General features: G+C 49.7%; 12 protein-coding genes and 1 non-coding gene across 13 annotated transcripts; 7 read left to right on the top strand and 6 right to left on the bottom strand.

The window, feature by feature from the left end:
- Nucleotides 1-156: 156 nt before the first annotated feature.
- Nucleotides 157-1,936, top strand: BDQ94DRAFT_165068 (general substrate transporter; the record flags this gene model as incomplete). The annotated part of the gene is made up of 5 exons (XM_026770194.1): nt 157-253; nt 306-721; nt 782-1,178; nt 1,238-1,665; nt 1,733-1,936. 5 exons carry the CDS (start codon nt 157-159, stop codon nt 1,934-1,936), a joined length of 1,542 nt encoding a protein of 513 aa, XP_026632366.1.
- Nucleotides 1,937-2,483: 547 nt separating this feature from the next.
- BDQ94DRAFT_176906 (GMC family oxidoreductase) lies at nt 2,484-4,813 on the top strand. Its single transcript, XM_026772778.1, has 6 exons — nt 2,484-2,545; nt 2,630-2,749; nt 2,804-3,020; nt 3,085-3,618; nt 3,680-4,283; nt 4,338-4,813. The coding sequence occupies exons 1-6, from the start codon at nt 2,514-2,516 to the stop codon at nt 4,571-4,573; spliced, it is 1,743 nt and encodes a 580-aa protein (XP_026632365.1). The 5' UTR covers nt 2,484-2,513; the 3' UTR covers nt 4,574-4,813.
- Nucleotides 4,814-4,952: 139 nt separating this feature from the next.
- BDQ94DRAFT_t13 lies at nt 4,953-5,024 on the top strand. Its single transcript has one exon. It is a non-coding gene; the product is annotated as a tRNA-Gln (tRNA).
- Nucleotides 5,025-5,155: 131 nt separating this feature from the next.
- BDQ94DRAFT_132913 (YoaK family protein) lies at nt 5,156-6,700 on the top strand. Its single transcript, XM_026764159.1, has 2 exons — nt 5,156-5,974; nt 6,058-6,700. The coding sequence occupies exons 1-2, from the start codon at nt 5,752-5,754 to the stop codon at nt 6,654-6,656; spliced, it is 822 nt and encodes a 273-aa protein (XP_026632364.1). The 5' UTR covers nt 5,156-5,751; the 3' UTR covers nt 6,657-6,700.
- A 91-nt stretch (nt 6,701-6,791) lies between these two features.
- BDQ94DRAFT_132911 (MGR2/ROMO1 family protein) lies at nt 6,792-8,037 on the bottom strand. The gene is made up of 5 exons (XM_026764158.1): nt 7,794-8,037; nt 7,681-7,707; nt 7,597-7,626; nt 7,454-7,544; nt 6,792-7,364 (listed from the first exon to the last, which is right to left on the bottom strand). Exons 1-5 carry the CDS (start codon nt 7,846-7,848, stop codon nt 7,241-7,243), a joined length of 327 nt encoding a protein of 108 aa, XP_026632363.1. The 5' UTR covers nt 7,849-8,037; the 3' UTR covers nt 6,792-7,240.
- Nucleotides 8,038-8,542: 505 nt separating this feature from the next.
- On the top strand, nt 8,543-11,178 carry BDQ94DRAFT_4541 (putative cytoplasm to vacuole targeting Vps64). The gene is made up of 2 exons (XM_026775817.1): nt 8,543-9,867; nt 9,919-11,178. The coding sequence occupies exons 1-2, from the start codon at nt 8,746-8,748 to the stop codon at nt 11,041-11,043; spliced, it is 2,247 nt and encodes a 748-aa protein (XP_026632362.1). The 5' UTR covers nt 8,543-8,745; the 3' UTR covers nt 11,044-11,178.
- A 605-nt stretch (nt 11,179-11,783) lies between these two features.
- On the top strand, nt 11,784-14,256 carry BDQ94DRAFT_176902 (uncharacterized protein; the record flags this gene model as incomplete). The annotated part of the gene is made up of 6 exons (XM_026772777.1): nt 11,784-11,870; nt 11,930-12,048; nt 12,099-12,142; nt 12,239-12,825; nt 12,927-13,594; nt 13,649-14,256. 6 exons carry the CDS (start codon nt 11,784-11,786, stop codon nt 13,905-13,907), a joined length of 1,764 nt encoding a protein of 587 aa, XP_026632361.1. The 3' UTR covers nt 13,908-14,256.
- A 1-nt stretch (nt 14,257) lies between these two features.
- On the bottom strand, nt 14,258-15,236 carry BDQ94DRAFT_4516 (ribonuclease P subunit p20 family protein). Its single transcript, XM_026775811.1, has 2 exons — nt 15,041-15,236; nt 14,258-14,975 (listed from the first exon to the last, which is right to left on the bottom strand). Exons 1-2 carry the CDS (start codon nt 15,111-15,113, stop codon nt 14,371-14,373), a joined length of 678 nt encoding a protein of 225 aa, XP_026632360.1. The 5' UTR covers nt 15,114-15,236; the 3' UTR covers nt 14,258-14,370.
- Nucleotides 15,237-15,468: 232 nt separating this feature from the next.
- BDQ94DRAFT_165061 (uncharacterized protein) lies at nt 15,469-16,950 on the bottom strand (the record flags this gene model as incomplete). Its single annotated transcript, XM_026770193.1, has 2 exons — nt 15,469-16,774; nt 16,847-16,950. The coding sequence occupies 2 exons, from the start codon at nt 16,948-16,950 to the stop codon at nt 15,469-15,471; spliced, it is 1,410 nt and encodes a 469-aa protein (XP_026632359.1).
- Nucleotides 16,951-18,323: 1,373 nt separating this feature from the next.
- Nucleotides 18,324-18,863, bottom strand: BDQ94DRAFT_165060 (uncharacterized protein; the record flags this gene model as incomplete). Its single annotated transcript, XM_026770192.1, has 1 exon — nt 18,324-18,863. The coding sequence occupies one exon, from the start codon at nt 18,861-18,863 to the stop codon at nt 18,324-18,326; it is 540 nt and encodes a 179-aa protein (XP_026632358.1).
- A 1,563-nt stretch (nt 18,864-20,426) lies between these two features.
- BDQ94DRAFT_176900 (copper amine oxidase) lies at nt 20,427-22,864 on the bottom strand (the record flags this gene model as incomplete). Its single annotated transcript, XM_026772776.1, has 4 exons — nt 20,427-21,036; nt 21,166-21,791; nt 21,841-22,005; nt 22,054-22,864. 4 exons carry the CDS (start codon nt 22,862-22,864, stop codon nt 20,635-20,637), a joined length of 2,004 nt encoding a protein of 667 aa, XP_026632357.1. The 3' UTR covers nt 20,427-20,634.
- A 1,110-nt stretch (nt 22,865-23,974) lies between these two features.
- Nucleotides 23,975-24,598, bottom strand: BDQ94DRAFT_132897 (uncharacterized protein). Its single transcript, XM_026764157.1, has one exon. It carries the CDS (start codon nt 24,284-24,286, stop codon nt 24,026-24,028), a length of 261 nt encoding a protein of 86 aa, XP_026632356.1. The 5' UTR covers nt 24,287-24,598; the 3' UTR covers nt 23,975-24,025.
- A 48-nt stretch (nt 24,599-24,646) lies between these two features.
- Nucleotides 24,647-25,688, top strand: BDQ94DRAFT_132896 (uncharacterized protein). The gene has a single exon (XM_026764156.1). The coding sequence runs from the start codon at nt 25,093-25,095 to the stop codon at nt 25,486-25,488; it is 396 nt and encodes a 131-aa protein (XP_026632355.1). The 5' UTR covers nt 24,647-25,092; the 3' UTR covers nt 25,489-25,688.
- Nucleotides 25,689-25,810: the final 122 nt, after the last annotated feature.

The following is a 25,810-nucleotide window of genomic DNA, read 5'->3' as shown; positions in this document are numbered from 1 at the left end:
ATGGTGGCTCTTTAGTCACGCTTGGAGGGGAGATGAGAAGATTTTCTGTCGCCTAGATAAGAAAAATGATCCCTCTCTTCGTACTCAAGCATCCCTCCATATCATCCCAATGTCCATCTCTACGCTAAGTCCCAGTCTCTGCTTTCTTCTGCCAGGATGCAAGGCCTAAAGCAGCATCTTACTCTATTTAGGAAGCTCACAATAAAGCTCCTATGTGCTGCAATCTGCTTTGGCTTATCGGGCGCTGCCCGGGGTCCGTTGTCCCCCTCCCTTTCCCTGCGTCCTGGCGAACTGACTCTTTATAGGTCTTGATTCTGGGCTTATCGCCAGCACTGTTGCGGAACAGTCGTTCGTTGACCAATTTCATCTAGAGGCCAATTATCTCAGTGCGTCCCAGAAAGCCAATCGCTTGTCGAATATCACCTCTATGGTCCACATAGGCAGTCTACCAGGGGCTATAGTCGCATTCTTGTGCAGCGAGCGCATCGGAATCCTTTGGACCTTCCGTCAATGTTGCTTGATGTGGATCATTGGTTCTGTGGTGTTTATCACATCCCGTGACCTTGGGCAGGTATATGCCGGTCGCTTTATAATGGGTCTTGGTATTGGACAGTTTGGTGTGATGGCCCCGATCTACCTCGGGGAGGTGGCACCCAGGGAAATTCGCGGGATGCTTGTGGGTTTATACGGCATGTCAGAATATCTAGGAATTATGATCGGGGTGAGCATAATTTAAAAGCCGTAAAAGAACTACGTGGCTCAGCTTGCTGATCTTATGCAGTACTTCTCAATATGGGGAGCGTCCATTCACATCCCCAACTCGAGTGCCAAACAGTGGGTCATCCCACAAAGCGTTCAGATTATGTGGGCAGGCCTGCTGCTGATCGCTTCCATGTTTTGTGAGGAGAGTCCTCGCTTTCTATGTCGAAAGGACCGTCCTCAGGCAGCACTCCAGTCTCTTGCACGACTATGGAATGTGTCCCCACTGGATCCGGGGATTCATGTGGAGGTCTCGAATGTCAAAATTCAGCTCAAACTTGAGCGCGAGGTAGCATCACGATCAGGCCTTATTGGGGTGCTGAAAGAGCTGTTTGGAACAAAGTCCCACTTGAAACGGATCGCTTTCGTGTTTGTCCTGCAGTGTTTGGGCGAGTGGTCCGGTCCAAACTCAGTGACTAGTAAGTCTCAGCCTCGGAATCAACAGTATGCACCCTCGGGCTAATCTGTCGTACACTAGCATATGCCCCCGAGTTATTCGGACTCTTCGGTATCCAAGGACAGTCGCAAAAGCTTTTCACAACGGCGGTTTTTGGTGCTGTCAAGTTTGTATTTGCGCTGATTTCGGCAGTCTTCTTTATAGATTATTTGGGCAGGAGAAAGACATTATATATCGGTCTCGTGCTCCAAGTTATCGCCCTGACCTATGATTCGATCTTCCTCACAATATTTAGCTCTCTATCTGGCCAGTCGCAAGATGACCCAGCAGTAAGGCATGCGGCAATCGGCGCGATTGTGATGATTTACTTCATCGGCATTGGATGGGCCTTGGGCTGGAATTCAATCCAGTATTTGATCACCGCTGAATCCTTCCCCCTCGGGGTTCGGATAGCAGGGGTCACTCTCGTTACACTGTGGCACTACGCCAACCGGATCGGCATTTCCAAAGTTGGTTCCCTGTGTATCCTTGGCGCAGATTGACTGCCGGATGATATTGACTAGAATTCCCTCTTAGGCAACCACATTGATGCTGCTCGATCACGACTCTCTAACACCCAAGGGTACTTTCTGGTTTTTCACTGGGATGTCCTTGCTGGGTCTCCTATTCACATGGTGTTTCCTGCCCGAAACTGCCGGTAAGGGGCTGGAAGAGACGAATGAGCTGTATACGGGGGATCGGAGTGGCACAACCCCGCATGACCAAAGAAATGCTGATTAGACTCGGAGGATGAGCGGAATTCGCCCGCATCTCTGTATCTACTTCAAAATGGGTTTGGAACGTTGGGAACGACTAATGTTATATCCGTTGGCAGTCAGAAGGCCGCATATTTCCGTTCTTCTTGAAACTAAGATTGGGGCTATCGACTTACCCCGCAGGCCAAGTTGCACGTAATTCTCCTAATTCTCCTTGCTGACACGGCAAAGCTCCTTCTACTAGTGGATCAGGTTAATCAACAAGCTCCACCACAATTAACTTCAAGCGGGGTAAGCTTTGAGATACTGCCAAAGATTGGCTGGCTTCTTATCTCAATTGGCAGAGGAAGCTCAAGCCAAATGGCGGGTGGCTGTCTGAGCGGAATACTATTCCACTTGGGCGCTTGCCCTTGCAGCTGTACTGTCAGGTTTTTGCGAAGTATAGCGGCGGAATGGACTCCATGCACCGGTCACACCAGTGTATCCTCGCATGCTATAAACCCGAACGTGTCCGCATGGTTTTTCCCGTGCTGAGGGGTTTTCTCACAGTTTGGCTATCATTACTTGAGCCACCTTTTGGCTAATTGACTGCCCTACGCAACATGGAGGATTCTTACGATTATATTATCTGCGGGTTAGTTTTCACTTAGTATAGAGTGTGCTCTTTGTCTGATCCTTGCCTTCATCATGGCTAACTGTTGTTTCCTTCTACTCTCAGGGGTGGCACCTCAGGATGCGTGGTGGCCGGGCGCCTGGCTGAAAATCCACACATAAGGATTCTTCTTATTGAAGCTGGACAGCATAATAAGGACCTCGAAAATGTCCACATGGTCGGCGGGTTCGTACGCGCATTACACTCCTAGATATCGGTCCAACTTTCTGACTTAAATAGCTGGGGTAACCTGCTCGACACTACAACCGACTGGAACATTGTCACTCCGCCCATGCCTAATGTCAATAATCGCCAAGTAAAGCTCAGCAGAGGCAAATTTCTGGGTGGCTGCAGTGGCTGTAACGGCACAGTTTGCGTACGCGGCAGTCCGCAGGATTACGATGACTGGGGTCTGGATGGCTGGAGTGGCAAGGAATTTTTCAAGTACATGCAAAAGGTCTCGGCTGTCATATCCTCCAGGACGTGAGATCGAGACAACAAAGCTAATACCCTCTATTTAGACCGAAACCTTTCACACTAAGCCCTGGTTTAAGGCGTCCGATCGGCATCATGGAAACTCAGGTCCTCTTCACATCGAACCACATGACCTCGCGCCCATTTCCGAACTTGTAATGGACTCTTTCGTTTCGCAGGGCCTTCCATTGGATCATGACATGTTCACAACTGGTGAAACACCCCATGGTTGTGGCCACGTACCACGATCAGTGTACAATGGCATCCGCACTACTAGCGGAGACTTTGTCACGAACGGGTATCATCGCAACAATGTTACAATAATGACAGACACCACTGTGGACAGGGTACTCTTCAAGAAGACCCCGAGTGGGCTCAAAGCGGACGGTGTCTCAGTGGTAACAGCAAATGGGCGACGGACACTGTATGCCAAGAGGGAGATAATTATTAGCAGTGGATCTTATTGTAGCCCTACAATCCTAATGAGGTCTGGGCTTGGTCCGAAGGAAGAGTTGCAGAAAAACAGTATCGAGTGTTTGGTCAACCTCCCGGGCGTCGGGCAAAATCTCATGGATCATTTGGTAGGTGCTGTATAGCAGCTTCATCTATGTATATGATTTGCATTTAACCAGACTCGTCCAGATCGTTTTTATGTTCTACGAGACAGAAAAGCCCGGTCTGACGACCGACCACCACGTCTACCATGGCGAGAATTTCAACACAACCTCTGAGCTTTGGAAAGAGAAGAAAGAAGGGTTTCTGTCAACATTTCCTTTTGGCGCCTTTGCCTTCGCGCGTCTTGATGAACGTCTTAAGAATGAGCCACTGTGGAAGAATGCGCCACGACAGCCAGGCCGTGATCCCATGGGTTTGACACCAAATCAGCCTAATGTTGAGCTCTTCACTACGGAATGTTACGGTGGTCCTAAGCAGTACGATCAATTTCCCATTGATCACAAGTACGCATTCTCAATTATCGCCGAATTGTTCTCGCCCAGGTCTCGCGGTAGTGTGACACTGAAATCTAAGGATCCCTTGGAGAAACCTGTAGTGGACTGCAACTACCTCGCAGACCCACTAGATCTGCTTGTCTTAACCGAGGCGTGTCGATTCGCAAATGAGATCATCACCAAAGGTGCTAGGACGAAGGACATCGTGAAAGGCTCTTGGCCCCCTCATCTGACACACCACACTTACACGAAGAGAGAGGAGTGGATCCCTTATGTGAAAGAACATGCGACAACTTGTACGCCCCTTCCTTCTGTCTGTTGGAACCACTCATACTGATTGACTTATACAGGCTACCACGCTGGAGGTACCTGCGCAATGGGCCCAGATGGCGATACCCAAGCCGTTCTCGATAACAAGTTGCGTGTTCGTGGCGTGACCGGACTCCGTGTGGCAGATTGTAGTGTCATGCCAACCCTGAACGGGGGACATACTCAGATGCCAGCTTATGGGATTGGCGAGAAATGTGCGGACCTCATCAAAGAAACATGGACATCGTCCCAGACCTTCAATGTGGCGAAACTCTGAGATGTCGTACCGCGTTGGTGCCAACAACGAGGTTCTGGTGATCGACAATCCCCTGGTCCTGGCAATGCTAGAGCTTTCCTTGGATATTTATGTTGCCTATGTCATGAGCTACTAGTACCTCGTTCACTGATGTGCAAGACTTCGATTATTACCATGATTCTGTTTCCATTTTTCTTGTTGTTAGACAGACGGGACGAGACGAAGTAGAAGGAGGGGCCACCGATAAAATTCTTATTCCACTGTCGTCAAGCTGGTCACACCGCTGTAGGTTTGTCCATCGATCATCTCGGATGCCTCGAGAGTTGAAGGGTAAGCCTTGTGTAAGCTTACTTGTTTGCGCGCTTTATAAGTCCAGCCTATCACAATCTTCCAACAACAAGGTTGTGTAGTGTAATGGTTATCACTCTGGATTCTGATTCCAGCAATCCCGGTTCGATCCCGGGCACGACCTTTTTGCATCCTTGGCTGCATGGTCCGAGCCATCTTTTTAAGCCCACTACCATATGGTTATTATTATTCTTAGCTAAATAAACGTTGTCGTCTTTTCCTTTTCTCCCTATGATTCAGCATCCGATTGACAATGTTATCATCCACCCAGCAACCCCCAAACACCCAATAACAACCACCTCCCTCAGCCTTGTGGGCCCAACCTCCAATTCTACCTCAACGCTACCCACTCCTTACGATGCCGATAGCCCGGGCTACCAGCCAACCCACCCCAATGCGCTATTGCCATTTGTCCGTTCTCCCTTAGGGCTGCCGCAGTAAGGCTGATAGCGTGCTTGCGTGCTCCCAGCAGAAAATGGCGCGTGGAAGGAGAAGGAAAAAAGCTGCATTGCTCTGGATAACCAGCCAGATGTTCCAGTTTCTTTTTTTAATTTTTGCACGGAGAATTTCGTAGTAAGGGGTAATTGGCGCCCTTCTTTCATAGTAAGGTTACGTATCTACCTATGGAGATATTCTCCCCTCTTAGGGTTTAGGGTGTTGAAGAGGGTGTGGCTAGACGCTGTCTCTTCTTGCCATCCGTGATAGGACTTTGTAACTTTGCCTTTTAACCTATTCTTTTCTTTTAGCCCGATATAGTCGGTGGTCTTATCATCGCTTGCCGCATGCATACTTTATCTTAACCTTATCCCTGTACATATCTCATCACCTACTATTCGGTATACTACTCAGGAATGTCAGAGCCCTTTCATGCCGCGAAATCACCGGCCCTCCCGGTCGTGGAATCCTCCACCAACACCAAATCCCCTCACTCTCAAGAGACGAAAGCGCGCCGGTTAAGAGAAACCGTCGATAGCAACTATGCCGACATCATCTGTATCATTCTCTGCTTCGTCACGGGGCTTTGCGACAGCTCTGCCTTCAATGCGTGGTCATGCTTCTTAGCTATGCAAACCGGTACGTCTATCTTATCCCCCTTATCCTACTACACCACCTCCCTCCTATTACTCACATACTAATAATATCCTTGAATCAAACAGGAAACACCGTCGTCCTCGGCCTCGGCGCCGCCTCCCTCCCCAGAGATGACAGCGACAGCTGGCTAAAATCCCTCGTCTCGATCGCCAGCTTCGTCACGGGTTCATTCACATTCAGCTTCGTCGGACGACACCTCGGTCCCGCTCGTCGCGGCACACTTTTCGCCTCATTCATGGTGCAGGTGATTCTCATCGTGATCGCTGTCTCCCTGATTCAGTCCGGACTTATCGCGGAATCCGAAGATGTCGTCACCTCCGGTCACCATGGCGGCAAGCTCCTAGAGCTGATTCCTATTGGCTTGCTGGCCTTCCAGTCCTCCGGGTCTATCAATAGTACGCGCTCGTTGGGGTTCAATGAGATTCCGAGTGTTGTTATCACAAGCGTGTATTTTGATATTGCTTCCGATAAGAACATCCTTGCTGTGCAGAATGTTAAAAGGAATAGGAGGGTTGCTGGGGTGGTGGCACTGTTGATTGGGGCTATTGTGGGTGGGTGGTTGAATAGGAGTGCTGGGGGTATGGCGTCGACTTTTTGGTTGGCGGCGGGGATTAAGTTCGCGATTGGGTTGGGGTGGTTGTTTTGGATGCCTGTTAGGGGGTAGAGGGTCTGACTATGTTGAAGTAAGTTGTTGGAGGGGGGTTTGGGGAGGGTGGAATGGTGGTGAGTTTGTGGTGTGTGTAGATGGGTGTAGGATTGTATAGTATCTTGTTTGGAGGGCGTTTATGTATAGATGGATGATGGATAGACTTGAGGTTGGAAAAATCAAGGGTATAGATTTCTTTTCTTTTTTTTCTCTTTTCAGTGCTTGTTTGCAGAGTATCATGGGTGTGAATGGTCAGTAGTATGATACTTCACTAATGTGAAGCTGCGATGTAGATGACCACTATACTGATGAATATACCAGCACTTGCTATAGCATGCATCATTCATGACTTCCATTATGATTAACCCAATCATGCCAGGACGTTCAATACATTGCAACGCATGGGTGACTAGCGGACAGGGTTGAGTTGCCCTTCGATATGTACATGATACTGTCACTGCTGCTCTGCTCTGTCTTGACGTCTCGGCGATTAACTTGTCATTCCTTGCTCCATGTTTCAGGATACGCTATCGTACAGTCTTCCTCCACCTCGCAAAGCTCACATCCCTCAATTGGTATAATTCCATCATCTCATCAAATATTTAGTCGCGCATAGGGCGCAGAGGGCTCTGACGGGGGAGCATCATCGGGGGTCCGCGAGCGCGGAGCCAGGCATCGTTGTGAGGGCCTTCGGTACGAATAACGCTGCCGATGGACATGAAGAGACTATCAAAAGAGTATGATTAGTATTAACCAGTCGAACATACAGAACCGATAAATAGACATAGAATCGCAAGGAATTGCGCAGAACGTACCCAAAAGTAGCACCGGAACCAAGCATATATTTACCCAGGGTACGCATAACACCGTTAGGTCCAGCTCCGTACTGGAAGATGGTGACAGTTCCTGCTCCATATTAGTCGGGTTCGGAGGAGGGGCTACGTTTGCATAGACGAACCGATGATGAAGCCCATGATACCTCCAACAGCTGTTGGGAATGATTAGTACCGTATTTATCAGCTTGCAGACTTTCTTGACCTACTGGATCCCATCATGGCACCCATCTTCACTGTAAAGCATGTTAGTTGATCCGTACGGCAGACTGAGGGCGAAACTCATCCAGCTGGTGAATGGCATGGGACCCGTTTAACTAACTCTTCTCAAAGGTAGAGGGACCATGCCCTTGGGGGGGACCAGCAACGACGGGCATGTTGAATGATAGTTAATAAATATACAGCGAGCGCAAGAAATTTGACAGCACAAGACCAGTTTCCCTCAGACGGTCGTTTCCTCCGGCTTCAGTCTTCTAGAGTCGGCAGCAAAGCTCCAACGGTGGGCGCATCGAAACCCGAGGCCCAGAAGCACGTGACACCGCCTGCCGTATTAAGAACGAAAGGTCTGTGCGGTGTTACTTAAGCACACGTGTGTTAACACGTGATTTCGGCCTCAGGCGTAGGGAGACGAAGGAAGCCGTGAGCTGATCGGCTCTTCTCTCCCGCCGCAAGTTGGTGGCTCTCCCCATGAAGTCTGCTCCTGAATCGTCTGATCTAGTGCCTCGACTTACCATTTCGGCGGCTTAGGAGCCTGTGCAAGGCGGTAGTTCCGTCTCGTGCCTCCGTCTTCTTCGCTGCCCGGTCGCTTGGTCCGTTCACTCCTCGGTTCGGGCCAAGACCTCCACGCCTCCTTGGTCAGGACTGAAGCGCCTTCTTGCCTCCCCATCAGATCCCTTTTTAGACTCAACTGTTCATACTCATCCTGCCGTGGTAAGTTTGACTTGCTAGCTGTTGGGTCTCGTGTGGCCCTCGACGATGGCAGGCGCTGTTGCGTCGATGCGGAACCGGAGTCGATGTTTATATGAGGGTCGTCCGGACAATTGCTAACGTGACCTCTTACCAGCCGAACGGACTGTATTCACGATATTTCCGCGCGCCTACCGTCGCTACAAACATTTTTGCCTTCGAGGTCCGTCGCGACGGGCACTCACGGGCGGCTAGCGTCCGAACGCTTCTCCTTGCATACTTTGACGATCCTCTTTTGCCGTTGAGCGGACGAGCGCCTATGAGATAGAGCTCCTTTCCATCACACTCACCATACGGTATCCTTCTCCATGACTGCTGTGGCATCACCACCTAGTGTGCAATCGGGCCCTCACTTGGGATGGTTCGACTCTGGTAACGGGGGACAAGGTGCTCTGTCTTCAATGGACGCGGAAGAAGTTTCACGCACATTTTTGCCGCGAAGGACTGTTCAGAGATCGAATTCCTCCTCTTCCCTAGCATCTACTTCATCAACCTCGACCGCTATAGTTACGCCGCAACCCCCTAATGCGGGACACGTGAACAACGTTGAACACGCTACATGGTCAGCAAAGAAGAAACCCTCAAGAAATAATTGGACAAATTCTAAGTCAGAGCCGGTGGCTGGGCTGAGCAACGCCCGCTCCCAGGCCATGCCGGCCTTTTCTTCGGGCCCAGGAGCCTCTTCTACTATGACCGCGATCCACCAGCCGTCTTCCATTGTTCCATCTCAACACATGCTTCAAGCATCACAGCAAAATGGCGTACGCGCCGCAAGCGCACCAGCAGGCGACCCCCCCGCCATCCTTACACTCCTACCCATCAACGGGACCTTCGACAAGAAGCAGATCAACGTACCGTTTTATCCGGATCTACTACGCATAGGTCGCCAGACAAATGCCAAGACCGTGCCAACACCGGTGAACGGCTACTTCGATTCCAAGGTGCTGTCTCGGCAGCACGCCGAAATCTGGGCAGACAAAAGCGGAAAGATCTGGATCAGGGATGTTAAGTCCTCAAACGGTACATTCGTCAATGGGCAGCGGCTGTCTCCAGAGAACCGCGAATCAGAACCCCATGAGCTTCGCGAGAACGATACTTTAGAGCTGGGAATTGATATCGTCAGCGAGGACCAGAAAACGGTTGTCCATCATAAGGTTTCCGCCAAGGTTGAGCATGCCGGCGTATACAGCAGCATTCCGAATATTCTGGATCTCACCCTAGGCGACTTGGATCCTGCTTCTGGAAATGGACTGCTCCCGTCTCCCCTTAGTCAACCGATGTCGCATCTCAGGGGGCGATCGGGAAGCAACATGAGCAACCGCAGTGCCCAGAGTGCAGCTAGCAGCCAATTCAACGCAATTCAACAACAACGTCAGATGAACTACTGGAATTCACCTATATCTATTGAACAAGTTGTCAAGCGACTTACGGTATGTCATTCGGATCACATTCGCAGCAAGCTTGCTCTAACGAGTTTTCAGAGTGAAATGAAACAGGCTAAACAGCAATCTCAAGAGCTCCGGCAAACCGACGAGTTCTTGACTGCCATAATGAAACCCGGATATGTGGAGAAGGAGAAAGCGAAGCCTCCACCAGTGGATAACAATGCTCCCCGTCCAGTAAACGGGCGGCCAAAGATGCCTCGCGTAGATTCTTTCTCTCGCTTTTCCGACCCTCCAGCTCCTCCACCGCAACAACCATTGCCCGAAAAGCCCGATGCTTTGCCGCGGAATGGCACAGACGCCCTATCGCCGTTGAAGCGATCCGAGACAGAAAAGTCTAAGCTTGGCCCCAACTCGCCTGTTACACGTGAGAATAGCCAGATCTTGTCCCTCATTGAGGCTCTGTCCTCCGCCAAAAGGGAGCTCGATAGCCAGGGCGCTCGTGTCAAGGAGCTTGAAGCGTTACTTATTCAGGAAAGAAATGCTCGCGAATCTGCCGAGGAGAAGGCCCGGAGCCTGGAAATGAAATCCACTCAATTTGCTCCAGGCCCAACCGCAGATTCCGAACCTGAAGACGATAGCACTAAGAAACCAACTGAAGTGGAAGAGCCAAAGACTATGCCGCCGGATGCCGACATTTCAACCGATTCCGATGCACCCACTTCTGAAAAGCAGTCTTTGGCAGAAAGCCAAACAGATGTTTTACAACGTCGTCTCGAGTCAATGATACTGGAGATGGAGGAGATGAAGAAGCAAGTCACGATGTTCAAAGACCGGGCAGATGTCGCGGAGAATGAGGCTGTCGAGGCGCGGAAGTCGCTGGCGGAGATGATTGAAACTTTGCGGCAAGAGCGCGCAGAGCGTGCTCAGGGCAACGCAGTGTCCGGTGCGCAGACAGATGCTCCTGCTTCTGCTGGTTCTTCATCTGAGCCGCGAGAGTCTGCCGAAGAGACAGGCAGCGTGTGCGCCGAGCAATCACAGCCCACCACTGCGACGCCGTCAGGTACAAAAGCGGTGGACAACGCAGATACGACGTTTGCGACACAATCACACCGCCATGACGTCTTGGAGCAATCCAGTCCATTTGCGTCTATGCTTGGAGTGGTGCTTCTAGGCGTTGGGTTGATGGCTTACCTGAATGGCTGGCAGAAGATGGATAAATGATCATTTTGGCAAGCACATCCTGCCTTCTGCTGGCGCATGTCACAAATTGTGCATTCGATAGCACCTTGAAAAGCTTATCTTGTTCTTCAAGTTACCAACCTCCGATCCTTTTATACCTTTTCTTTCTGATTCTCCACTGGTTCTGTTTTCTAGTTCGTCCCATCTTGTATTCTGCTCCGACGCTCAGCAGGGATTGTGCGCTGGGTCTATGGGTTGATTCTTCTTCGTTCCCCGTTATTTCCGTTTATTCCCTCTTCTTGACCTCCTCTTATGTGCAGTTATCCTTTTTGCATAACTTGCATGACCCTCTCTCACTTTTCTTGTTTGTTCCTAGATATCACTCCTCGTGGGCGCCCTGCTGTACCAGTAACGAATTCCTGGCAGCAGTGGGATTTCTTTCTATGTCAATGTCTCTTTCTCACGGGCAGAAGCAGGTCGTGTAAAAGGCTCACCCGCCTTTGTGTGTATTAGTCTATCATAGCATACTCCTTTTTTTCAGCCGAGCGATGAATGACCATTTCATGCTTTTCTTGTTTTGCTTGACGACCTATATCCAGGCCGAATTCATCAATTGCGTATATTCTATCTATATTTCCATAGTTGGCGCTTTTGAATCGGTAGTAGTATATTCGCGATGGCAGCCTCACGTGATGCACCTGAGACGTCGATCGCCGCAGCCTTCCGACCGGGGTTCTAGTTGCTACAACTAAGTCAAGGATGATGTAGTTCCCATTCCAAGCATGCAGTCAGGACCATCTATAGCAAAACCTCGTCCCAAACGCCGACGGCGAATTTGTCGCGCTTGTGATGCCTGCTACAAAAGAAAGGTACAGATTGCTATTTTCGACTCCTTACATGTCCGATCCGATCTTAAACCCCAATCTAGATCCAGTGTGATGCAGCAACGCCCCGTTGCAATTGGTGCCATCACCATGATATTCCTTGTACTTTCAAGCGCAACCAGGAGCGTATTCAGGAACGCTCTGAATCCCATGACTCTTCAGGGTATGATTTTCTCAATGCAGTCATGGTTGTTCACTAAAATTTGTCCAAAGCACTCAACGGCTTGATTCCACAGCAATACCTATTGCTTCTCAAGGTAAACATATACTGCCCTTTCCAGCATCCATTCAATGATCTGAGAACTTGTATCTATACTGAGAAAGACACTGACCCTGTTGTGGGTAAAATGTAGACGTGACCGGCCAATTAGCCGCGCCAACAAGACAAAGTGGTTCGGACTTAACCTTCACTGTTGGGCCCCAGAGCAATCTCCATGTCGGAGGACATACTCTCGGGAATTTATGCACCTTCAATGGCCTGCCGTTCTTCTCCGCTACTGGCCGCCAGTGGATCAAGGAACGCACCGGCGAAGACGTGAATCTCGAATATACGTCACCAAGGCCATCTACACTCGATCCATCAACGTCGAATGGCGCCGCGCATGCAGTACCGCTTCCGGACAAGGAGTTCTTGTATCAACTACTCGACGGCTGGCAAAATTCAGACCTTGCTAGATTGTTTCCGTTTGTAGACCGAGTGCTCCTCGAATCAACTGTCGCTGCCGCCTACCATAATGAAACAAGTATCTCATCTCCTGGTGCTGAGAGCGCTAGGGCCTGCATTCATGCGTTTACAACAACTTGCCTACATGCCGCAGACAAACAACATGGGCATAGAGTAATACATACAGTGGACCATCTTCAGACTGCCCACGACTTGATCCCCCGGATGATGCACGAGTCTGTTACTATAGATGGTCTGCAGGCCATTCTGATGCTTGTAAGTTTGACGACCTTGCACTGATTTATGGAAGATGAAAAGAGATTCTAGTGTGAGAAGTGGGCAAGGCGGGCGGGTGCTAAGATATCATGCATGTTTAGAGTCTTTGCTCCCTGGTAATCACAGGGAATATCCTGATACTCGAGATGTTATTAGCATCCGCGATACGCTTCGTCTTTCATCTAAATGGTCACCTTGCTCCAGTCTACATCGATGACGATCAGTTCAGGAGGAGCCTGCATGTCCGAGAATTATTTTGGATATGTTACATCATGGATAGGGAGTTTAGTCTACGCGCGGGTCATTCTCCGTGCCTGGATGAGAATCAGTGCGACCTCACTCTCCCTGATATCCACCGCACTGCGACAGAATTCCTCGCAGGCATACGTCTTGCCATGCTTCAGTCTGAGGTATACCATCGACTATACTCCTTGAAAGCTTTGCGCCAGACGGATGCCCAATTATTGGGCGCTATTCGCGATCTTGACAGCGCCTTGGAAATTTGGAGAATGTCTATCCCCACCAACTTTCGGCCACGCCTCATTGATCGGGAAACAAACGCCATGGACACGCCAAATACGATCTTTCAATTACACTACCTGTATTGCATGGGTATGATCCACCAAGCAAGTGGACGATGCTCTTCCTGGGTCCAAAATCAAGACACATCTGAAGCGGGCTCAAGCCTCGCTATCAGCGTTGAAGCGAGTCGATCGATGCTGCAGAAATTCCTAGATGACCGCCTCGAATTCAACAAGAATAACCTGAGGTACGCGTTGGTTGTAGGCAAGTTCATTTTGTTTATCATTAACATGTCTCGTAGGTTCTGTCTTCCCTATTTCCTGACAGCCATCTGCCACCTTTTTTCCAACATACTCTTCAACCCAACCCACGAGGGCATCGATGACGACTTGGAATTGTTCATGTCAGTGCCAACGCATATCAGAACACGTGTACCACCGGAAATCCCGAGATTGACGGCTTATCACATTAAGCTCTTCGAAGACTTTGTGATAGAATTAGGTCGCCTTGCTAGTAGTGCTATTAAAAGGGCGCGGGAAGGATTTGAACACAACAACTAGAAGTTGCTTCTGATGTAAACAGCACAGTTTGATTTTCTGTAACACTAGTTCCCTAGAGGGTTTGCCGTGCCCTTGTCCAGAAAAATAATACCTGAAATTCTGTGAGATAGATCGCCCGCCAACGCTTGTACGTTGCTGCTGGGCGTCCGCTGCACATGGACGCTGGGTAGACGCTGCATAGCCGGAAGAATCTTCCAAGGCGGCTTTTGATGCCGCCGTCAAGACACCGGGCAAGGGCACAATCGACACGAAGTCTGGATCCATTTCTGTACTTCGAGGGGCCAAAAAGCGGTTAAAGTCAGATTGGGCCTGCTTGCTGAGTTGCGTCTGCATCTGCAGAAATGCTTGGCCATGGCGCCCGCAAATGAAGGGCCTTACCTGCCTGGCTGGTCTCAGTAGCGTGCCGGTTGGCTCCATCGTCCTCCTTTTCTCATTGCAATGTAATACCATTCCATGGAATGCCTCACTTCAATGAAACTGCCACCTCCACCATATTCACCCACCTCGTCCTCGTCTCCGGTAGCTCCTGTTCGCCCTCCAACCGCGCAACAGCCCTCTTTCTCTTCCGCATCGCCGACTTGGATAACTCCGCATTCTCACCCTTCAGCTTTGCTTCCTCCACCTCCTTTTTCAGCCTCTCGCTCTCCTCTACCGCCTTCTCCCTCTCTTCTTCATCCTCCACCACATCGTCAACCACAAGGACACTCCCCGTCTTCACGCTCACAGTATACTCCTCTCCCCTCGCCTCAAACCACTTTCCCACCTTCAATGCCCTCTCCATCGCCCGCCCCGTGGCCTTCACAAACACCTCCTCCTTCTTCAACGCCTCGTTACTTTGCGCCAACTGCGCGAACTGATTCCTTCGGTCGCCCTTCTTTCCTTTGTTATTTCCGCTGAGCAGTTTTGCCGTGGCGCGGTTCTCCGCCGCCCGAAGGTACTTCTGGACGCGCTTGACAACGCCCATTGTGGGGGAGCTGGATGAAACGTAGATGGTTTTGGGTGACGAGGAGCCGGAGTATGGCGAGGGAGTGGATGGATGTGGAATCGGGCGCTTTTGGACTTTCACATCTACATTGCGTAGCAGGGTTAGTGGGGGCTGTCGCTTGAAGAGAGGCGGAGGAAGGAAAGCTTACGTTTGGGGAGTTTTGGCATGTTCTGGTTCTTTTTCTCGAATTCGAGTGTTTTGGTTAATGGAGCAGGTGTCATCTTGGGCGGTGGTAGAGGGTATATTTGAGGTTGCTGGTAAGAAGCCGCAGGTGAGTTGTTGTATATCGAGATGAGGGTGTGAAGAGGAGCGAAGCAGCGATAAAGTAAAGTGATGGAATTGGGAAATTGAAGGTGCCATGCCGAATGTGGTTAGCGTCAAGTTGTTCGGGATTCTTATCGGGCTTATCGCGACATTCCTTAAAAGCAATTCTCGTTGTATTCCAATCATTCATTTATTTCTCGTATTCACATTAAGAGAGTATCGTCAATGTTGACTTTCTACTAAACCAAATCCCAAACGCCATAGCTTTTGTACAGTCTTACCATAATCTCATCCGCCAACCCCCACGACCAATCAATACGCAGCCTGTAGCTCAGCTTTCGGCTCCTCCGCAGAGGAAAACAGCGCCCGCATCTTCTTCTTACGGCTCTTCTTCCCCAGCTTCTTCCCATTAACGTTGACATTCTCCGCCGGAACACTCTCAGTTGCAGTCTCCTCCGTCACGGAGCGCTGCATCTCAGGGTACTCCGGAACGGGGTCTTCGGGCGGCGGCGGCTCAGGAACAGCAGGCTTCTCAGGCACCACCGTCGTCGCTCCATCATGCATGTCGTTCCTGTACCAGTCCCTGTCTTTGGTTGCCCAGTTGCGCCATGCACCCCACCGCTCAGTCACTATGTCTTTCTCTAGTCCGTGTGTCTTCGTCTCGGTCTCCGGTCCTGGCTCCTCAACGATCGTCTCTTCGGTCGGGGCGTATCGCTCCTCCTGTTGCTGCGCTTCAGGGACGTACACGTCATCTGTTAGTTCGGGGAACGCTTCCATGTGTTCTCTTGTGGTGGTGAGGTTCTCTTCTTGGATTGAGTCCGGATATCCTGCCTCCGAGGGCGCCCCCTCGGAGGGTTGTCTGTCCGACATGGTCTCCTCGATGAAGATTACCGCTTTGTTGTAGTTTCGTCCGGGGCTGGTGGGTATAGGCTCCATGTATCCACCACCATTAGCATTATCATGTTCTTGCTCTTCCCTGTTGTCTTCGTCTCTGTCATGATGGTGGTATCCGTTTATCTTAGGATACTGCTTCAGCTCAGACAGCTTCGCCTCGTAGATAGCTACCATGGCCTGGACCAAGCACGTCACGAACCCCGGCTCCGCTCCAAGAAGGTACTGGAAGCGCGGACTCTCGAACAAATCCTCATCTTCATCGAACGCCGCAGCGAGACGGCTCCGTACATATACGCTGAAAAACCACTGATCCCAGTCCGGGATTTTGGTGATGGCTTTTCTGGCCACGCTGAGGACGTCGAAGATGGATAGGTCTTTGTCTAGCTTCTGCATGTATTTCTTGGAGAGGGTCAGTAGCCCGCTGAGCTCGTACTTGGATGCGGCAGCGTAGGCGAGCACGCTGCGTCGGTACTCGGTCTTTGTCCAGTCGCCGCCATGCCGGAGGGTCTGGTACGTGCCGGTGTGCAGGTAGTGGACGATCGTGTGGGTGATGTCGTCGTCAATGTCTGGGAGAGCGATGCAGGGGGTCGTCCGGGTGATGAAGTTGGGGTAGGTGCTTAGGATGTCGGCGAAGACGGGCGACTGCTTGAGGTAGTATTCTGGAATGGAGAATTTGCGCTCGCTGGGGCCGAGGAGGACGATTACGAGGCGGGTTTCGTAGGGGCTGTTTCATGCCAAGGATACATGGTTAGTAAGTGGTTCTAAGAGGTGGTGAAAAGGAAGGGAAGATACTCACGATAGCTCTGGCTGCTCATACTCCTCGAGATCGTCGTCAAACTCGGGCTTCACATTGGGAGTATATCTAGCCGACATGTTGCTGGTGTTGCCGCCGGCGACCATGTCTGTAGCTGTAGATGAAGTCGTACTTGTAGTTGTAGACTTATCCCAACTAATACTAACACTAACACTCAAATCTTCTTCTTCAGCCGAGCAATAGTAGTCAAAGATGACCTCCAGAATGTCGAACAAGAGGGGGTGGGGGTCAAGCAGCAGCACAATAGTTGCTAACACGACCGGACCAAAGTAACGGAGAATTCACTGCACTTCCTGGAGACGCAACTGGGGGGAACACGCAGGATATACCTACCTCTCCCCTTCTTACCTCCAGTATGCATTATTCACTCAGTGAGTAAGACATCAATTCATACCCTATGAGCTGTCCACCCCATGATGATTTCCACTGGGCCAATCACACGGCAACACATCAAGCTCGAGGTGCTTAAAACCCAATGCAGTCCATTCCAGGTGCCATGTTTCATCTGGTGGTTTGGGTGGAGATCCGTTATAAGCTTGATGTGTTGGCGGTTGTTGAGGGTGGGTTGTTATTGGGCAGATTTGGGCGTGAGTGATGCTAAAGGCACCGGGTATGAACTTGTCACCCCACTTGGTTACTGAAGGGAGTCTAGTGGTCTGGATAGTAGGCACGTCATGATGGTCAACGGAGAATTGATTTAGTTAGTGGGGCGTGGAATAGAGAAAATCTCCACTAAATGTCACCCATGCCTTTTGTTGTTGTGGGATTTGATTCTCTTGGTTTGGGTTTGGAGGAGTTGAAGTGGTGGGGAATCTGCACACTACTAACTCTCCGGACGATAGAATTACCTATTAACCAATCTTTCAAGTACATAGTACTGATCCTTATAGGTATACTGATTTAATATACTGACAACGGAGCAGCTCTCAGAGAACTGAAAATAATTGCCTTTGATGAAGAGAGACTGTAGTCAGCATTTGTGAGTCATACTACTAAGTTCGTAGTCTCTGTCTCGCAGATATATCAATTGTTTCACCACTTAGCTAGATCATGGCCAAGTCTAAATTCTGATCAGCACCATTGTTCTGCACATGAAGAAAAATGGTGTGCATATGTCGATATCAGTTCGGCGAGAAGGATTAGAGTTGGAATGTGTAGATCCGGATCATCTCTCCAACTCTCAGTGGATGTGCTTCATCAGGCAAGTGCCATCGTAGCAAAATGGTGTAGCTTTGATACTAAGGAATTAAAGACAAAGGTCTACATTTCTAAGAACTCAATCTCTGTGTGTGAAATGGATTGTATATGCTAATTTCTTAATGACCTCATAAGCAACATATTCATCATAGCAAGTCATAACAGTCGTCACATCATTATATCTCGTAAGACGCTCTCAAATCAAGTCAGAACTCCATCCAAGAAAATATACCCCCCAAGTACACCATGCACCGACATATCATCAAAAAGCAGAATGCATGCGCAAATTATCCTTCGTTTGCGAATTCCGGAATATTCCTTTGCCTTTCAGCCCTAACATCGTTGCAAGAACTCCGCGTCGTTTCGGTCGTATAGTTGTCTCTGGGCCATTTGCATCCACACGAACCAGTCCGTTATCTGAGGGTTTGTCTGCCGTGGTAGTGCGCCGGTTTCGCACCATAGTCTTGACAGCGTTGGTGATCTGCGTCCGGATGGGCGGAAATTCTGACTCTCCGCTCGTGGGCGCCAGATCTGGATCATCTTCATAGGTTTCTTTCATGACTCGGGCATTGTCTTCTTGGGCTGCTTTCACGCAACGGATGAGAATGTTGTGGTGGCCTAGGCAGCGGCGAAGGTCGGGGGTTTGAGATGCAGCTTCGCGTTGTAGCTTGCCATGGGAAATGGCTGCCAGCTTTCCTGGCATGGCGGGTCGATTTGTGAGTTGAGAGATGCCCGCACTGAGGCGGGGTGCCCGACGTACTACCGTCGTGGGCAGATGGAGGAATTCTGCCACTGCAGACATGATGTTGAGGGGCTGTGGAGACGGAGGGTCTTTGGTTTGCAAAGTATTGGATCAGATGAAGGCATTTGACTGGTGTTTTGGACTGTAGTGAGGGCGACACAGTGCATTATATACTGAATTCCCTGCATTGGCTGCAACAAAAAAGGCCACAGCAAAATACCCAAATAGGAAGGAGTAGGACATTGCCATCGTATGTCGGAATTAAGATTCGTCAACCCGTGGGGAGAGACGAAGCTCAACCATGGATGAAACACGTAAACCTGGCCTGTCTATCGCTGGACTTCAAGTCACAACGTCAGTCATAACCTAAACCTTGCAATTTTGGTAGGGCCTGGAATGCCACGCGGCTTCGCTACCTCTCTTTTCTCCTTGCTGAGAACGGTCTTGCTCGGGGTGGCTGCTCAGCCAGGGTGGCCACTTAGTCACTCTGGAATTCTCGAGTTCATGGATCGACATCACCATTCCCTTGGTGAGATCAAGCCCGTCATCCCCCTGCCCAGACATTTCACTTGCGTGTTGAGTCGCCGTCACAGAAGAAACTACCTTTTCTCGAGTCAGATAAGTTCCTCTGCCCTGGTTTGTTCCCCGGTCACGTCTAGGTCCCCAAAAGCATCCCACCCCCATGTTCAAGGTTACAGCGGCAGCACATTCCGCCTCTCATATCGTTCCGTTGGAATCTTAGGTAATGAGTGATGAAGCGTTGTGCGTTGAAACACTAGTAATCTCCACCATAATTCATGAAGATACCGTCATTGATTGTGAAATAAATAGCATCATGACTGAAGGAGCTCATGATGAGGGATAATTCCATCCCTTTGCCACTGATTCGTTTCAATATGGATATCCTGATTGTGTATGATACGCCACGTAAGTGTGTCTCTTGCTCTCGTGGCCTGTTGCTTTGGCTTTGAACTTCTCTCGTAGATTCAGGTGTGCGCTAACCAGGTCAGCTTCACTAACGTAGCTACAATGAAGGATAGCTTATCGACAGAGACTGACTGCCCCGCCATGAGTGGGGGAACATGGCGTCACAGCCCACAGTGATCAGTGCCCAGTTGAAACTGCAGGGGCGAGACAGGTAGGAGACTGCGTCGCAGAAACCCCCTCCGGCCACGTGCTTCGAGGCCTTCGGGGAGTAATGCATCCCAACGTTGTATCATCACTGTAGTCACCCAAGGTTTGGTCACAAGCAAATCCAGAGTTATAACCTTGTTTGTCTCCGGCTTCTTCGCCTATTGGCTCGTTGTAGACTGTTGCTGTTGTTGACGTCGCCACTTCTCTGGAGTCTCGCCCTCATTACATTCCCAACGTCTGTCGGTTGTTGTCGGCTCATAATCAAAAGGGAAGGTGTGAATGAACCCCGCTGCTGCTAATGACACCACACTTCTATTGTTAGAGGATTTAAGCTCAATGGCAGCATGCCGATCTTGTGAACAGCTTCGATGATGAGACTGATACAGGCTAACTCCCTTGTTGGCCATGAGGTATGATGATAGAAACCAAGGAGATATGATCAGCAAGAACGTTTCAAAGATATTCACTCTAACCTGCTAATATTCTGCTCGTTGTTCTATGTGCGTCATTCGACATCCACCGGTTTAATCTCCTTGCCGGTGATACTCTCCGCTGTAGGGTGACCAACCCAAACAGTGTCTCTGGAATGACTTGAGCTACATGAGCTTTAAAACAGCCGCATGATATTATAGGACCGCTATTATTATCTGTGTGACCTAACACCCACATTTCAACGAATCAAGCGAATCAAAAGCTTCTACAAGTTACTCTTGCAGCACACAGACCCCACCGGCTCTGGAGCCTTGTACTCAACACTCTGATTCGCCTGCTGGTTAGATGGAGGTACGTCATTCGTCGGATTGAACAAACAGAAATTGTAAAATTTCAAATGCACCTGAACAATCTCTGCCGGCATTACTGGGAAGTCCTCCACACGAGGGTTATGCGTAAGACCGTAAGTGTGCCAGATGACAATATCCTGGTTGCGGACGTTCTCCCGGGACTCAACCCAGGACTTGATGCCTGTGCCACCCAACGACTGGTTTGTGTATTTTCCGGCTGGGAAGAGCTGGTCGTCGTGATACCTGGTGACCCAGATCGAGTGCTCGGCGAATTCAGACCGCCGCCAATGCCAGGAGCCGGGTTTGGCTAGGAGCATCTGTATTCGGTCAATGGAATTAGCATCGCTACCTTGCGCTGTGCTCAGTCACTTGTTCTTTGTGTTCTTGTTATCCGGTTCTTTTAATCCCCTGCTGGTTTCGGGGACACTGGGTAGGGAGGACCTTACCTGGGACCGATGAGGAACGAGTTTATACCCCAAAGGGGTTCCCGAGACCGGGTTCTCAATGTTTTCATTTAGTATTTTGAATACCCGGCCTTTGCTGACGTCGTCATCAACATGACCTGCTCGGTCGAGGATCTTCTGCTCTGTCACGTAGCCTGTACCAAGAGGATTGAGTTGATCATCCCATGGCATGGCCACAGAATCTGTGGAAGCAAAACTATTGCGCACTCCGCCGATCGCAGGATCAATCCTAAGGCTAAACAAGTGCTGGTGGTACGGGGCCATGACACCATCTGCCACGCGGGTTCCCCACGGGACCACGACGTCTTTTCCAATAGGTTGAGTGGAGAGGATCCCAGTCGCTCTGGTCTCGAAGGTGATCTCACCAGATTGGTCAAAGTACCACATAAAGATGTACTCGTAATTGGCAACTGTGATAATAGTCTGGAGAACCAATTGGCGCTTGCGAACTACCGTCGCTCTACCGGTACGGTGATTGGTGTGCTTCCATTGGATCCCGTTGTCAATCTCGTGGATACAGATCGCATTGGGTCGAGGAGATGCATTTCCGTCTACCGAAACGACGTGACCGTCTATATACTTGATCATTCCCAGGCAGTCGCAGCCAACTGATGAGAGTAAGCTTGGATACATCGAATGGAGGAGTGAGGTCCTTACGCTCAAGGTTGTTGGCCGTTACACCTGCTCCCACATTTCCCAGATCAAACGCAGCCTTACGGTAGATGGGATTGCGCGGATCACCATACGGAACGAACATCTCAGCGAGCGATAGACGGTAGAAGTTGCTTTTACCGTCAAAAGAGAGGTCATGCAGTGTTAATCCTGTCCAGAGTCAGAAAAGGTTTTAGTCAAGGGGCAGTAAGCTAGGACCTTCACGCCAGTTGAACCCAACTCGGAATCGCCATTTCTCCCACTCGACAAGGTGACCTTTGACAGTGAAGGAGGCACCCTCGGGCTGAATCACCTGGTACGGTTTCAGTGTCATCCGTGGAGGAACCTTCTGCAGACGATGGTCATATTCAGGCTCCTCTGGAGCCGTACGACGATGAAGTACATTAGAGCCGTGCGTCACGCTCTCATCGACCCCAAGAGGAAGCCGGATGATCTTTTTCACCTTCATGGCGCACAAGTCAACAGTGACCATAAAGTCTAGCGGAAAGCTATAGTGATTGGAGTCTGGGTCGTTGTTTGCAGGGTTTCTCATGTACATGAACACCTGAGCGTGCCTCGTTTGTGTATCCTCGCCGTCTACACCATAGTCCCACGGGTCAAGAACGACTGTCGTGTCATCAATCTGTAGGCGCTTAATCTCTGCTTGTACTGCAGGATCAGCCATAACAGCCTGGGCCACTTCGTTCATCTCCGCTCGGTCGCCCGGGCCATGGAAGTCTCGAGGAAGCTCAGCGTGGTGAACAAAGGTGCCGTTGGATACATTTACCACGGCTTCGAAGAACCTAGGCGTCCTTTTGATGTACCAATTGAGAAATATACATCTTGGGAGAAAAGGTAGGGGTCTGTTGTTGTGTTCAGCGTCGAGGAAATTGAGCAAAGCCTCCTTGGGTGGTTCCTGTAGACCACCGGCCTTGAAATGCAGGGGAATCCCAGGATAAGCGTCTTTGACCAAGGTGGTAGCCTTTTCGATCTCGGCCGCAGTAGCGGGGTCAAGTGGATGAAGTGACATCGTCTACCGGTAATGCAAGACTTGAATTGGAGGGTGAGATAATGGATTCAGCCGCTGTCGGTTGTCTGCGTATTCTGGGCCAGGGTTGGTGGTCTGCCTTATGTAGAGACTTCTTTTGGGCCGAGTCAACACGTCGAGCGACAAGCTCTTATCGAGAGATTAGGCGTTAATACAATCCTACTCGTCAATAGCCCGGATATGGGTGAGCGGGCTTGAGCGAGGGTTTCATGGCGGGCCGAGTCGATGAAGTGTCCATGAAGAGCTGCATCTCACCCCGCACTGATTGAAGGGGGATTGGATGAAGCTTCCGGCCAGATCCCGTCCATTCGGGACTATTCGTTCAATGCTCCGTTATCCACGTAGGAGGCTAGCATTGTCCGTTATCATTTGCTTCTCCATCCCCGTCATATCTACCACTGATCAGTGTTAGACGACTCCCCGGAGACGCAAAACAGGACGTCCTAGTATAATCATAGCGCATGTGGCAACCAATGAGCACACAATTGCAAGATCAAAATTGTACCTCATCGTCTGTTCATCCGTGCAAAAATCAGTGTTCAATGCATACGACTAGAAAATAAATATTAGTTCAATGATGGGATGGAATTGGAAATAGCCTATTAGTATGCCGGATGTAACTTAAACTGCTGAACGGAGCCGGTTCGCCCCTGGCGGACACAACTATATATATTCACCAGTGTCATCATTTCTAGTACTGACTTGCATATATAACATGGCAGTCCAGATTCTATGTATCTTCCGCTTCAATTCCTGTATCCAAAATCTATCAAATGCCAGTACTTAGTATATATTATCAGCAGTCACCCCACAATGACGTCTATCATCTCCTCTGTATCCACAGGCAAATCAATCGCTCCACATTAACCACCAGGCATTCAGCACTCACCACTAACAAATACACGAATAGGTCGTATACAGTTCCACCGATAAGCACAATAAATAGTAACCATGGACAAAACGACACCCCCCAAGACCTGCCACCCACCTATCCGGCTAATATATGCTAAGTGGTGCAGCAAGGGGAAAGTCTGTATTACGCATGGTCTTAAAGTCTTTCTACATTTGAAACAAAACAACCAACACGAGATAGTCCCACAACTCTTACAACTGTGTTCTGTGTGTCATCCATTCAAATTACAGTCATATAATGAATTGGCCCACGTCAGCTATGATGTAGCAGACCTGACAGCAAGATGGACACTCTGCCAGTGTATCATCAACGATAGTAAAGAGAGTATATATCTGGAGAATCTTTTTAGAAGGGTATCGATGCTGGAAAAGGTGAAAAACAGAGTTAAATAAGAGGATCCATATAGCGAGATGCCGATTTACAAAAATCCGAGCAAAGAAACCAAAGATCTTGCAACGAAAACAAATTACACTCAGCCTGCATGTAAGCATGAGGGTATCACATGCGTCCGTCAATCTCAGCTAATCTTATTTCCTGTGTTACCTCTCACTCCGGATATGGAATCGATTAAGGACACATCATATCACGGGGGGAAAAAGTAAAATAAAATAAAAATAAGAAAACAGAAAGTAAAATGCAAATCAATATCAAATGTAACCAAATAATTACCAAGACAGAGCTAGTGGACTGAGAACTAGAATTCCGATGGCGACCATAGTCCGGCTTCATCTATATTCCAGAGCTAATAGGCAGCACTGAAGAGTCTATCTCACCGATTGCGGACAACATGGGTTTCGTAACAATGCATTCTCTCTTATATCTAATTAAGGGTTAGCCAGTCCTTTTTTTAGGGGAAATCAAGGTCCTACACATGTGGGTGGCCACATCATATGCAGAGATCCTGCACTACGATGATCTGTTACCCGATAGTAATTCCGGTTCGCCGAATAGGAATCGTATGTTCTTCCAAATCTTACACAATATATTGCTTCATTTACATCTGATTATGAGGCGCGTGCAATGGGGGCGATATAGTATTGTGTGATCGAGAGGGCAGCTGAAAAGATGGGGAGAGACAAGGTACTGGGATCCTTATGGGCTACTATGTGGCAAGTCATCAGCAGCGTAACAATTTCCTGCGCATTCACGATGCTGCAGATTAGTTGGTATCTAATCGAAGCAACCAGGAAGTTCTTAATCCTCTGCTTCTTCTTACTGAACTTTTCCAAAGGTTACAGATGCGGCACTTAGTGCTAATCTCTTTGCAGAGGCGAGCCAAAGAGTATGTGTTGTGGAGATGGCACTGCGTCGAATACCACTTCCGAGGGTATTCGCTGGTTGCTGTTCAGGAGAGGCTCAGCTCTCCATTCATTATGGGGTGTATATGTTGCACAGAGAAAGGTTGAACGCCATTAGTGTTGGGTCACCGAACGCCTGGCATTGTTTCCAAATGCTTCTCCCCGGACAGGATGAAGCCAGGTCCAGTGTACAGGCAATAACTTACCAAAAAGGTCTATCGACTGTGTGTTCCTCGGTGGGTGTAAAAGTGCAGCGATCCTTGGTCCATCAAGTGTCCAATGGCTGGACAATAGAAAGTCCGCGAGAATTAGCTGCGTCGCCTTACACTCATCCTCGGAAAGCTACTGCAGGCAATCCCACATCGGACAGGATGGTTCGTGATGCCTACACCTAATGCAGCAGCACCTGAAGAATTCGTCCGCGAAAGGCGCCGACAGGCTCACCGTAGCATGGCTGATTATGTACTCCGTAATCCCGTCCACCGTGGGTGGACAGGCACAGATTTGCCCCTTGTGACAAAAGCTGATCGCTAGTGTCAATTAGGCTCCTGCAATGGAATCATGGTTAACTGATCGTCGTATCCCGGCAATAAGGGGCGGGTTTATCAGTTGCTTGTCTCAGATGGACAGGCATAGACGATCTCCGGCTCTGCGGTCGTTCCCGGACGCTCCGGCAAAAAAGGGATAGGCAAGGCGTCTGGATCACCGGCAGCTACA

This window comes from Aspergillus welwitschiae, assembly GCF_003344945.1.
Source record: "Aspergillus welwitschiae strain CBS 139.54b unplaced genomic scaffold BDQ94scaffold_1, whole genome shotgun sequence".
Lineage (NCBI taxonomy): Eukaryota > Fungi > Ascomycota > Eurotiomycetes > Eurotiales > Aspergillaceae > Aspergillus > Aspergillus welwitschiae.
Note: the sequence above shows the minus strand (reverse complement) of the source record. Positions and strands in the feature narration are given on the sequence as shown.